Below are 14,387 nucleotides of genomic sequence, written 5' to 3'. Positions count from 1 at the left end.
CTGGAATTAACCAACATTGCTACCTTTTGACTGATTCAATAACGAAGTAGATAACTCAATGCAAACGGCAAAACACAGAACCATGAATACTAAAAGAGAGGATCCTCAAGTCTGCCTCTAAATGTGTTGTCACACACCACGCTTTTAAATGAGTTAACAAAAGTCGCCACTCGCGTCGCTGACGGACAAATTGATCCGAGTTTCACGAGTAATAAGATATAATTAGGTGTGTTAACCTAAATATATATACATGACGATGTTATCTATCAAATTAATTACTTTTCAATGTTATTCCTTGCATTATACCGCAAAATATTGGATAAAAGTGGACTCATTACCGCGCCGCGGACATTTGTGAAATTAATGATTAAAATGCGACCGAAGAGGCAACAGAAATCAGCCTTCCGTGCAATGGAATTGTGCCTCCTCAATTGCAGTCTCTCATGCAATGGAATTGGGCCTCCTGTATGCAGTCTCTCGTCCAAAATTATCCCAGTTGACCGTAATAAACAGATAATCCTCAGAATCATGAATTTTCCGAAGCAGCGGACGCAGATGCTCCGCTCGTGGTCAACTTGGTAGGATATAACCGTTAATGCGTCGGCGAGCAGGTCCAGAACCAAAAAAAGCAAAAAGCGTCTTAATTTCCTGCGTCAGCCTCCTTTCCGCGTCTCGGAACAGTGGCCCCCAGTCATTTCTCTCCCACACCGCGGCCGCCGATGAGAATTTAAAGGTTCCCGACGCTCGTAACGCGCATCCGATGCTCGGAGATTACATCTGCTAATCGCAGAAAAACCGGAACGCGGCGGAACAAAGTGAGAATTAAAAAATAAATGACGGGAGAGACGGAGAGGCGTTTATAATAATCTTGGCCCGAATTCGTGCGATGGGCAACGAAAAGTGCCAAATTAAAAAAGGCCCGTGGGTCCTCCCACTGCGTTTTAAAAAAACAGGTCACCAGGTAACCGTGGACGGTTGGTCGGATTATCATAATAATAAGTAGCGTAGTTAGGCTCTAAAGTGACTGTTGATATGTATCTGTAGACTGGTAACTAGTAGACTGTCAAAATAAAAGTTTGTGGAATAGTACTGTGTTTTGATTCACAATGAACATTTCATCGTTCCACCAAGTAACGCCCAAATCAGTTGATTTTATGTAAGAGGTCAGTTACACCAGTGAAGAAGGAGGAGCAGAGACTATTTATTTATATGGAGGAGAAAATGTAAAACCCAGAATTTATAATCTAAGATCAAATTCAAAACATTACATTCCAAAACCAAATAACGAAATATTTAGAAGATCATTTATTTATTCAGGCCCAAAATTATTTACTTCCTTGCCTCATCATATATCTTGTGTAACAAAGGAGAGAAGTTTCCTAAAATTTGTTAAAGATTGGTTATTCAAAAACAAGGAGGTGGAGTACTTGATTAAAAAGTTTGAGTAAAGGTTATTCTCTGATATATTGTTGTTGTATCGAGTTTTTTGTGTTCCAGAAAAAATCAGTTTCTTTTCCTGATTTACTAATGTTTAGATTTTAAATTTACTTTCTTGCCTCATCAAACATCTTGTTAAACTAAGAGAGATTTTTCCTTTAAATGTAATAGATTGAATTCAAGAAAATTATGTTTTTGTGATCCAGCAAAACTGCAGTGTGTTATGTACTTTGTGTTATGTAGCTAATATCTTAAAAGAGCGACTTTCGAAGAGTCGGTTATTTCCAAACAGGGATTATCGTAAGGGGGACCTAATGTTCCTTGTTTTATGTGAAAATTTTGTATTACTCAAGTTCTGTATATTCTACAAGGAATAAATTTCAATTTCAATACCAGTGAAGGAGGAGCAGAGACTATTTAGTTATTTTTATTTGTGAATGTGTCTGTCCTTGTTATTATGTTAACGTAGTTTATCCTTGGCACGTTAATATTTCACAGTTTATTGCACCGTGGTGGTTTGACGGCGGTTTGACGCGTTCCCGCCGTCCTTAGGGTAAATGCCAGGCCAATACCACTCCCGTACCAGTGTTCAACCCCAGTAGTACTTAACGTATCACAGCGATTAAATTCAATGTAAGTATCACTTGGCACTCTGTTTTATTCTCAATCCTATGTTACATCCACTTCAAGATGGCTCTCTACTTAACAATTCATTGTTTATCTTTTATCCCCATAGCATCGTCTCAAACAAAGAAATAAAATAAATCAAAATAAAAACAAACATGCTCACAAATAAACAAAACAAACAACAAATGAACTTAAAAACAGAAAATAAACTTAACATATACAAAAGTGATATTGGTCATAAAGACACATGCATCATACTGAAGAGGCGCAAGCCTAAGCAGCTTCGCGATATATATATTATATTGCTATCCTGTTACCTGTTATAATTTATGTATTGTCAATCTCGCGAAATAAACCTTGTTGAACTGAACTGAATGTGTGACGAGTCGGAACCCGAAATCTCATAGATTTTCTCACCCAGGCGCAAACCAGAAAAAAGTTCTATCTAACGAACGATATGATTGAGATTTCAGTAGAAGAAGTAGTAGAATTACAATGTAAAAATTAGTCCGTCGACGGCTTGGTCATTTCGCACCACTATTCAATAATTAGTTTCAAGTCATATCTAAATATGTTAATAGCTAGCTTTTACAGGGTGGGGCAACATAACTTTCTTTTTTAAAATGCGCACCATTCAGTCATTTGATGTCGTATCGGAGCGCCAGTAGTCTCGTTCGAGAGGCGTGACTACAAAGTTTTGTTTCTGCAAACTTCCATCGCCATCATGCGTCGTTCATTCGGCTCTCACTTCAAGAGCATAGACGGCTGTTTTGAAGGAACACTTCCCACATTGAGCGCTTCATCTCAACCAGGGGCGATTTGGAGTGGCCAGCCCTCTCTCCCGATTTGGCCCCTTGCGATTTATTCTATGGAATTTTTTGATATCTTATGTTTACGTGCACAGTTCATGGACCCCGCAAGCTTCGAATACCAACATTCGGGCCAGCATAACCCCCGATATGCTGGTAACAGACATGACAATCGCCAGAAAACGGTTTGCATGGTGACTGGATAATGGGGGACGTCACCTACCTGGCTTTTTTTTTAACACCTACCGTGCTGATCTTAGTATCTGTACCCCAATGCTGTCAATTTTCAATACTTGTGTGTTATTCCTTAACAACCAACATTTGATGCGAGGAATAGGTGATTGTTATCATTTTAAAGAATGAATTTTGCGAAAATGAAAAGGAGACTGCGTCGATTTCCACCGATTTATTTCGTCCGTACGACATGTTTCTAACCATAGAGGTCATTATTTAATAATGTATGGAATAATGACCTCTATGGTTCGAAACATGTCATACGGACGAAATTCGTGGAAATCAACGAAGTCTCCTTTTCATTTTCGAGTATTAACTTCCACATAGTTGAGCCTAATACAATTGAACGAATGAATTTTGCTTTATTTTTTCATTTTTATATTTAAAGGTTAGTACCAAATCGTTAAACAATGTCAAACTTAGCTTTTTCAAAAGACGGATGGCGGAATATAACGCCTGTTGCAAAAATCGATGGATTTCAAGTGGCGCAATATTACGACCATAGCACGCAAAGTGTTAAAAATGTGTGGAACAGAACATTGGATACGCGCCTAAATTGTAAAAAAAACAAGAAAAATAATTTATGATCTACATAATGGGATTTAATAAGTTTGGAAAAAAGGAAATTACGTTGCCGCACCCTTTAAATAGGATAGATAGAGGCATCAATGAGTATAGAAATATGGGCGAAAGAAATCCCTCGGCTGAGTTTGCATTGCGTTGGAATCGTGCCCGGCACTTGTTGCAAGGCCACTCGGCGGGCATTTCATTCTCACACCGCCGCCGCCGTGGGTGTGGTCATTAAATGTTTCTGAGAGGAGTTTGAGTGGGCGAAGGACAGTGGGAAATACATAGAAAGAGAGAGAGAGAGGAATGCTTTCGTGGACTACATTACAAATTTCTCTTTCATTTCACTCGTCCTTTTCGCTCGACCATTTCGCGGTCCTCAAATTGTTGCCGCCGACAAAAGTAACAAGAATTTGATGAAACCAACTCGATGGCCACATAGTCTTTGAAAGGCGCGCTTCAAATTATCCAAAGACAAATGGATTCCCATGCGCCATGTTTGAGATATTTGATGCTACAATTAGGAATATTTAACATGGGCTCTCATGGAGAAATGCGGTTTTTTCACGCCAGAGAAGCTGTTTGTAACAAGAGGTCGTTGAGATGACATTCATAGGGCACAAAAACGTTGCGGCAAATATAAATATGTATGGGAAGGTATAATTTCGTGATAAAATAAGAAAGATATATGCGATAGACTGCCTAAAACTGGCACGATGGCCGCTGAGATCTCTGGTACCAGCGTCGTAAAACGAAAGCCACTACACCGGCTTCGCCTACATTACGCAAATGTATTTAGTACCCCTCCTTTTACGTACGTGCTACATACATTTTATCAATAAATATATTTAAATTTACCACTTAGAGTGCAAATATTTAGTCAAGGTGACTAATGTAAATACCCATTAAAAATTATTTTTGACGTTTTCATTTGCTGAGGTACAAAAGTATACTCAAATTTCATTCATAATTGTGTTTTCTTTTGTTTAATTTCTTTGCGACTCTTTTGTGTAAATAATAGGTAGAACAAGTACATCACTTAACCTCAGCTGATGCCACTCTAACTATCTTAACGCCTTATCAAATGACAAATTTGGGAGTAATTTTGGACAGTAATCTACGCTGGGATAAACATCTGTTTACAATGAAAAAATCCTTTAGAAAAGCCCTGTCTAAACTACTTCTTACGAAAAAAATGTCCACTTCCGCCAAAAAAAACATTCATCATGCTCTTGTTCATTCCAAAATCTTTTATGGTGTGATCAACTGGGACAGTGTATGCATGAAAACATTAAAGAGCGCACTCGTTTCTAAAAAAATAATAATTCGAGTAATATCGTCCAGAAATTCTTATAAACACTCATTTCCGTTGTTCGTGGCCCTCAACTTGTTGCCAATAAGGCATTTTTTTTATTTTAAGTCTCAAAATCGTTTTATGCTAGAAGCGACAGTATGTCGAGGGTATCTGATAAATGTAAATATACATTAAAGAGTGAGGCAATCATTGTAACAAACAGACCAATATTAACTTTACATAAACATTGTTTTCCCTACATGGGGCCAAAGATATAATTTACTGCCCGCTCAAATTAAACTACCTGATAAAATGTTAAGATTTGCCAAAGACTGGCTTTTCTCTCGAGAAATGACTGAACATTTATTTTGATGTTATTTCTTTAACAACACTTCTTTAATAATTACTGAATTATTTTTTTTATGGTGGCTCAATTCTGGTCCACCTGAAGCCGTCTCTCCTTTTTAATTATAAGCTGTTCAATCAAAATATTGGTAGTCAATAAATCATTATTATTGTTATTACTATTATTACAAAAGCCATAATAACCATCAACTGTTGACATTATAAACGAGGATAATCCTTGTAAGGGCGTTTCAGAAAGCACCTATTGCACTAAGCTCACTCTCGCTCAATGATTCAACACAAAGGTGAGGGTAGAGCTTGCCCCAGACTAGGCCACAGTCGCGTGGACAGGGTAGGGGATTTGGTTCCTTTTCCTGGTCCACCTTGCACTTCGAGGATTTCCGTTTGGGGTGCCCCAAGGCTCCATCCCATATTTTAAACCTAACATCAGCAACTCGAAGATAAAAAGGCCTAATAGTGATGTATTCGGGCAGATGAATGCATATAAATAAACATATATATCTTTAAAAGTAAGGCGCTGTAACGGGAAAAATTAAAAGTCAAAAATCTTCAAAAACTCTCTCGGTGGTTTAAAAGAGCGACACAGAGAACATAATATTCGAGCCCCACTATATTTCCAGGTCCGACAGAAGCGATAATTAAGAGAGATGTTTTGCCGAACAGATAGATATGCGAATTCCTTTTTCCCCCGAACCATGAAGGACTTCAATAAATGCCAGTCGTAATTTCGTTAGAGCATTTCCTCTTTATGCGTAAACGGCTGGGGTACTACAACCCCTGCCACACGCCTTTTCAGTCGGCTTGCGGGGTAGTAAGTAGATGTAGATGAAGGCGAATGGTATAGGTGAGGATAGAGCTCAGTGCGGACTAAATATCGTTGGGGAAAAGGGGAGGCCTGATTAAGGCTTAAAACGTCCCCTTAACTCCCTGTGCATCGCCCCTGGCAACGAAAAATTTCACCCCTCCCTGACCTTTGGATAAAATATCAACCTTCAGATATACACTGGCACCAAGTTGTTTCAAGGTTAACGTGAATATTACTTCAATGCGAGGGCAGTGCGTTGGATGGGAGTCGCCACTTAAGCGAAGAACGAAATATAGGCTGAATCAACTGAGCAGATACAAGGAGGACGTGCTCCCAGATGACACGTAAAGTATACTTCAATTACCGTCGTCTTATCATGGGAGAAGGATTAAAGAAATACACTACAGAGGAGAGAGATTTAAGATTTCGTTATAATTCTAGAATAATCAGAGATAGTGACAGCAATGTAAATAATCGCTGCATTGGCTAGGTCGGACAAATGCCAAACTTAGAGGTAAATCACTGAGTGAGAGATCAGAAGCCTTGAGCAAATAATGTGTCCATCAATGCGGACGAAGCGCTTTTTCTGGAAGGAGTAATATGGTCTCTTAAAATTCCCAATTTTCTATCACAAAAAAAGCATTTTACAACGCAATTCGACACACGCTCTGATTTGAAATGTTCAGGCTCTTTATAGTTTGTTTCAGATCACTTGCACCTCCTGCTCTTGAATGGATCCAAAATAAATTTCTAAAATTGCTCACTAAAAAACAACATAATGACATTATTTATGAACAATGTTTGAATTTGCAAAACTCTCTCAAATCGTAGAATGCTCTTCTAAAATGATATACACAAAATTAGACAAAATCCCCTGCTATAGTACCTTTAATAACTTTCCAATTCCCAAACATCCATTCAATTAATTTATCCCTTATCAGCCATCCAACTACTCCAAAACCCTAGTTATTTACAGAGCAATGACTAATTGTAACTTATACTGTGGTAACTTTGATTTTTTCATTCTTCTTGCATAAAAATGTTGTCCCCAATATATCTATGTATTTTTATGCATTCGTCTTCTTTTTAAATATCAATTCATAACAATACTATAGTGCGCGCTTCAATGTAAACATTATCAACCTTTTCCAACATGTCCTCACAACGACGTACTTCCAGTTTCGTGGTGAATTTTACGAGCAGACTGACGGTGTAGCAATGGGGTCTCCTCTCTCACCAGCCATCGAAAATTTTTTCATGGAAAATTTTAAGGAGTGGACCCTATCGACGGCCAAGTTCAAACCGAAATATTACTTCCGCCATGTCGACAATACCTTCGTCGTGTGGCCACATGGACAAGAGACGTGAATACACTACGCTACACCCTACAGCACATGAATAACCTCCATTCCAATATTCAATTTAGTATGGAAATGGAAAAGGATAGGTGCCTCCTATTCCTCGACATCCTAATCTGCAGAAAAGAAGACGGAAGCCTTAAGTCACAGAGTATACCGCAAGCCAACGCATACGGATATTTATCTTAACGGAATCAGCCCCCATCACCCATCTCAACGAAGTGCAGCGTTGACTTCACTTTTTCGCCGAGCCAAACGCATCGCAGATGAGGAGAGCCTGCCGCAGGAAATAAATCACTTGAAAGTCCTAAGAAGAGTCGGTACGAGAGAAGGGAGGCCTCATGAAAACCTTAATAAGAAGATGAAATAACCTTATAGGCCACATCTTGAGACATGATGTCCTAATGAATGCCTCGTACCTACCCTTCTTAGGATAGCCAATTAAAAATGATTAATTACAAAATTATTACATGGGTTAGCATTGGAAAATCCACTCTTCCTACCTTTACAAAGGAAAGAAGAGGGGTAACAGCTAATAACGCACAATTCTCTGTGGGGGTGCGTCCTTACCGTTGTCCGATTGCCATCCGGAAGCACCGTGGCTTGATGAGGAATTCTGGATTCTCGTTAGGGCGCCATAGCGGAGCGAATAATAGTTTAAGTTTCAAATGGGCAATACCTGAGGATTTCCGGACGCTGTAGTAGTAGTAATACGATTTAACGGGCGCGTCGACAACAGGGTCATTTGCACTGCTCATCGTTGCTACCGTAAAAGAAATTATTTCATCTAATATGCTCATCTATACATATAAAAGAGGATGTCTGTTTGTCTGTCCGCTTTAAGTTTCCACGGATTGCGGCCAAAGTTAGTACATAGGTGCATCTCAAACCCTAAAGGGCAACTTTCGATTGCGACCGACGCGTCGTTTTCTCAATACCTTTTGTTACGTCACGTCGTACAACTTCCGTGGTTGGAAATCCTGCTAGATAGGCACACCTATTCACTCGCTCAGAGGGAAAAAATAACTCACACAATACTGCACTTAAAATTTTAGGTTTTCCCGGCGTAGAGATCGATGAAAAATTTCTCGGGATTCCCACCGGGTGTGGTATTGGGTTAATTCTCCCAACGTTTCAATGGCTGAGTCTGCCATCGTCTTCAGGGGTTTACTCTTAATGGTACTTTATACGGTACTAAAAAAAGGAGGAAATTCCGTTGAATAAACATTATTATTATTATAATTCAAGCTAGAAAATTTCACTTCCGTATTTCCTTCCAAAAAAAGGTTTATTTTTATAGTTAAAACACAGATGATTATTGCAGAAAAAGGTACTCGGAACATTTTAGAAATATTTAATTAAATTCATTAGAATTAAAAAGGAATAATAACAAAATTATTACTAAAATACTAGTCAAATTAAAAAATTAATTAACTAACTAAAGTCATTACCAGTATTTTTTACTGTTTTTTAGTACCGTAAAAAGAACCATTAAGAGTAAACCCCTGAAGACGATGGCAGACTCAGCCGTTGAAACGTTGGGAGAATTAACCCAATACCACACCCTGTGGGAATCCCGACAAATTTTTCATCAATACTGCACTTACCTATTAATCCTCTAGGTGAAAACCTTTTGCTGGGGTTTGAGTTCACGAGACGCTTTTCGTCTACGCATGTACGGACTTACTACGCATGTACTTCACGACCAATTTTGTAGAGCGGGATATAAGCTGATCCCGTGCGCGTTATACGGAAATATTTTTTTCCATTTTTTGATGTTCAGCTTGTCTAAAAATCATACCGTAAGACCATGAATTTCCAGTTCCGAAGTTCCCACTTCTCTGGGTTCTGTATTTCTCGAGCAACGCTGGGTGGCCTGCTAGTTCAGTGCGAAAGGGGCCACCAGTTGTTTGACATTAGAAGAGTTTGATTATCCCCGTATTCATGATATAGAAAAGGGGTCTCCAAACATTTCAATGTAAGGGCCACATTATATACTTCGCACATTTATGCGGGCCGAAGGAATAAAAAATAATTAAATCATTGCCAGTAATTTAATTTCCAAAAAATTTCATTAAAAATGTTCAAACTAGCATTTGTAAATTGTGTCCTATCAATCCCCGCCACGCGGCCATTGAGGTGGCTAGCTGGGAATTACGTGTAGCATCGAAAAAACGAGTTATTTAATATACCGTCAAATCGGGTAAATTTGGCCCAACTTTTCACGATCTCTTGGAAAAAAAAACTTATATAATTTTAAATTTATTAAAAAATGTATGCTAAGTGGCTAAAATTATTGACAGACCATTTACCTTCCATTTAAGGCTGTCTCTGAACTATTTTTAAAAAATACAGTATTTTTTTTTCAAACATTTGGGCCATAATTATATTGAATTGGAGTACCTTTGGCCGCCTCATAAAAGCATGCAAATCTAGTTCTAAACCATGAGTTGGGGCAAAGAAAATCCTCACAACATATCTCTTACTATACTGTTTTCAATTATTTCTTGATTTAAACTGTCAATTTATTTCATTCGGGAAATATGAAAAATAAAAAGACATTCCTCTAGAAAAATACTATTAATTTTGCTACGTATCAATGCACATACTTAACCATTTTATGTCCAAAATGCCTTCTATTCTATGGAACTAAAACCCAAATGAATTCAGGAATGAGGCCAGTACTGCTGTCTGCTGATTGATGCAAGAACGTACTCAATTCAAATGGCAAAATACTGAACTATTAATCTTTTTACGTCTCTAAGCCGAAGTTGCCCTAGTCGACCGCAGTTATTCCTATTGCAGCGATATACTTGTAAATGCTGGTTACCTTAATAGTTCATACGGCGAATGAACATGAAGGACTTAATATGTGTCCTATTTTTTCAAAAAGAAGAAAAAGAGCTATAACAGCTAAAAATGCACAGTTCTAGAGAAACATAAAATTCTAAAATAATAAAATATAAATAAAATTATCCTAAATACAGAACTATAAATATTTTTACGTGTTTAGCCCAAAATTACCCAAATTGACGGCAGTGATTCCTAAGGAAGATAGCGGCGATATAATTGTTGGTTAATGCAATAGTTGATACGGCGAATGGACGTGAAGGGCTTCGGAAAATCGTATGCTTCATGATGAAGTCTTCTCGAGTTATCCACCGGGTGAGGTGATTGTAAGCCGACGCGACGTTTCGATGGCTGCCTCTGCCATCGTCTTCAGGTCATGGCAGAGGAAGCCATCGAAACGTCTCAACAATCAATTCACCCGTTTGAAAACCCGAGAAGACTTCAACAGTATCATACGCCGGGAAAGAGCAATATCACATTTCACGTGTTTCCTATTTTTGCAAAAAGAAAAAAAATAGAGCTGTGACGGCTACAAACGCACAGTTCTAAGCAAAGAAGCATCCTTACCCTTGTGCGATTACAATCCGGAAGCATGGCGGATGCTGAGAAACTCGAGGTTATCCTTCACGTCTCGCTAAGGGATGATGATTACAGGAGATGGAGCATCGGCTCGCGGTACAGTCATTCCTTTAAGGTCGATCACCCCTCGCAGGATCCGTCTGCCTGGGCCAGTGGGGGCAAGATTGCATGCAGTCGCCCCGGGCGGAGACCGGAGGTAGACCCCAGACAACACCACCGGTGTCCACTCAGAATAAGGTGAAAAGCGCTCTTCAGAAAAAAAACCGAATGGAATTCCACGGAACCCACCCACGCGTTATTGGTTCACACACTTCGGGTAGTAACAAAACACACGCAACCTCACGAGAAACTCACTTTGTTGGCTGTAGACGATATTGAATGCCTTGTCTTTTATCTTCACAGCACGTTGTATCCCTAGTTTTGTGCTATGCCACGAAATACCCAGTATAAAAGAAAGGAATGGGGATTATAAAGAAATTTTTGAAGTGAGATTCAAAATCAAAGTTATTGACTCAATGTTAATGGCAGAAGAACTTGCACCCCGTCGTTACAATCCATCGAACTGCAAATATGAGCACAGCCATATATCCCTCGCACGGCTATCTCTACGTTCACACGCAGAAACGAACAGCCCACGGTAAGCCTCACACTAGACAAAAATACAGCGGAAAGGATTCGTTTTTCGTCACATTTGCCTCCAAATTTCAGTTAACACTATCTATATTCACGGTGATAGCCGATGACCTTTATCTAGCGTTTTCGATCAACTACTTGGTCGATAATGTGCGTACAGTGTACGTCAGGAATCGGAGTAAACATTTACATCGAAAAACGAATGGGCTATTAAAGTAGAGTACCACAAAATTATTTCTTTGATCCGTCAGATTTGCACCAAAAGTAAGTATCACTCGATAGTCACAGTTGAATCAAGATAGTTTTTACGGTCTGCTCAGGACCACCACTATTTTTCTAGTCGTAGCTGCAGAATATAACCTTGATGGCACAATAGTCACCAAAATCGAAAAACAGCGAAACTTGCGTCGATATATAGCAAAACGATGATTCTTGTACCTTCTGGTATACACCTCGCGGTCCAGTAACTCACTTGATAGCCGGAGAACTTCTATATCCTGTGTCACTGACCAAACACTTCGACAACAGTGGCCGTCAGTCGTATTCTAGTCGGTGATTTTAACGACCGATTAGTAATGAAACGAAAAATAACAGATGAGCGGTGCGCGTCGCGAGTTGTCCGGCCGTATTCAGCCGAGTGGTAGGCCGTGCATTGTCGTTGTTTGGTTGCCGAGGGAGACGGAGCAGGACAGATCACCTCCGCGGAGCAATGCGGACTGTGGGCAAGTGGAAAAGCTAGTCTGCGCGACCGCTATGGAGGGGAAGTCCTTTTCACCGGAGGGGAGGGCAAACGCCCCGCCCCCCCCCCCCCTCAGAGAAAGGAGAGATCTCGCGAATGATGCATCTCCCTAACCCCACGTCTTCGATAACTCGCCCTGGGCGATACTGACAATGAAAGGTCAGTATCATCATGCGATACATTTTTAATATCATATACCTGTGTATATGTGCGCAAATAAATGCGACATAGATGCGATGACTGGACTTATATGATATTTTTACGCAAATTTACCTTTTCGACGGCAAAATTCGTACATTTTGTGCCGAGCGCAGTTTAAATGCTCCGCCGACACTACCCGCTTTAAGCATTTGAGCGACTGGCCACTGGGTTGACTGGGACTCTTACGTGGCCGCGTACTACAGCGGGCAAGCTACACCTCCGCCACTATACGTCTTATTCCTTTATTTGTTATTATCCTACAACATAATTATTTAACATATTCTGTATTTTGTCATATAACTGTGTTTCTCTACATCTGGTCGTCATCTACCTCATTATGAAAATAAAAAATAGACGCTACAAAATGCGATAAACTGTTATTGAAAGTGCGATAAAATAAAAATGAAAGTACGATTTTCACGTATCTCTACATATATATTATTTTCACAAAAAGGTCTTTTTCTGTCATTCTGTCATCATATCTATGGCTAAGTTCTAACAACACGTATCTTAAATTCGGCCAGTTTGAGACAGGTATCTTAAACAAAGTGCAGTGACACTAAAAAAATAAAATACAAGCCAAAAAACAACAATTTGTTGGCAAACGAATGCTTCTTTCTCAGTTTTATGAACTTTTCGTTTTTAATTTCAGTGTGCAAGTAAAAAAAATAATCGTTTTTTGTTGCTCTTCTGAAAAGTTTCTATTTTTGAGATACGTGCTGTTAAAACTTAGCCATCGGTATGCTCCGTTAATACTGCACGTACAGCAATAAATGATGTATCATTATAAACGTTGAACCACCGGCTTCTGACGAAAAATACTAAATCAATGTCAAATTTCACTATTAATTACGTCAAATTAATTCATTGGCGCATTATCAAGTCCAATTTATACAACATTAATTGGAATTACAACTTTCGATTATTTTTAAGTCGATTACTCGCTCGAGGTATACCGACCGAACAATTTTTTTTAAATCTACAATTCACAAAAAGGTTTAAAAACCCTTTGAATCCATAACTAAACGAAAGAAACTTAACATAAGCAGGTGCATATATTAAAAATAAAATCTAAGAAGTATGAAGAATTTCACACTTTCTCCAAGAGAGACATCGTGTATAAGGAACTTAAAAGAAAACGTGTATCACGAATAATAAAAATATCAAGAATACAAATATTAAAGAATTCAATGATGTCATGATTGTTCCTTCTGCTACCAAACTCTCTTGCCTGTATTTTATTCGTATGTTTTGTATATTTTTAAAAGAAAACAAGTATAAATAAAGTACTTCATGATATACCTCCATCTCTATTTAACACCTAATTACACCGTTTCCTTAACTTAATTATTCCCTGATAGCCTGAAAGGGCGAAATGTTTGCATTGGTCACATAGTCGATAATTATTGGCGATCACGGTAAATAAGCAGTACTGTCCTATATGACCAATATGCACCACCCCATGTCCCTATCGTCATAGGATTTTTATTAATATTTATCGTAATTAGCAGTGGTTAAGATAACCACTGTAACTATCTTATCGGACTCGATAAACCTGTTTAGCGGACTAACTACGATGATTTATCGTAATATCGGATATAAATCTAATGATACACTCTGGTACCTCATTGTTCAAAACTTTTTATCGGATCAATTGTGAGCATATATTTTATTGTAGCATTTTTCGTCATATTTTTATCTGCGATGAGAAATTCACGATTAGGAAAATAAAGGATTTCAAGTAAAAGTAATTATACGGTAAATTTGCCTTTGGAAACATCAATTCGATACAAAATTCAATCTCCACTCGTCGCCTTTGGGAAGTTTAGGTTCTAACAACGTCGAATTGTATATACGAAGGTAAGTCAATTATTATCCGCAATGTAGT

General features: G+C 38.6%; 1 protein-coding gene across 1 annotated transcript in view; it reads right to left on the bottom strand.

Moving 5' to 3' along the window:
• The window catches only part of LOC124168988, a 153,578-nt gene extending 141,321 nt beyond the window's left edge, over positions 1-12,257 (bottom strand). The window contains exon 1 of the mRNA XM_046547417.1: positions 10,915-12,257. Within this exon, the coding sequence (XP_046403373.1) occupies positions 10,915-10,941 (27 nt within the window). The 5' untranslated portion in view covers positions 10,942-12,257. The remainder of the gene's footprint in view (positions 1-10,914) is intronic.
• Between the last annotated feature and the right edge of the window lie 2,130 nt (positions 12,258-14,387).

The sequence above is a fragment of the Ischnura elegans genome, chromosome 12 (assembly GCF_921293095.1).
Source record: "Ischnura elegans chromosome 12, ioIscEleg1.1, whole genome shotgun sequence".
In the NCBI taxonomy this organism is placed as follows: Eukaryota; Metazoa; Arthropoda; class Insecta; order Odonata; family Coenagrionidae; genus Ischnura; species Ischnura elegans.
The sequence above is the reverse complement of the archived record's forward strand: the minus strand, read 5'-3'. Positions and strand labels throughout refer to the sequence as shown.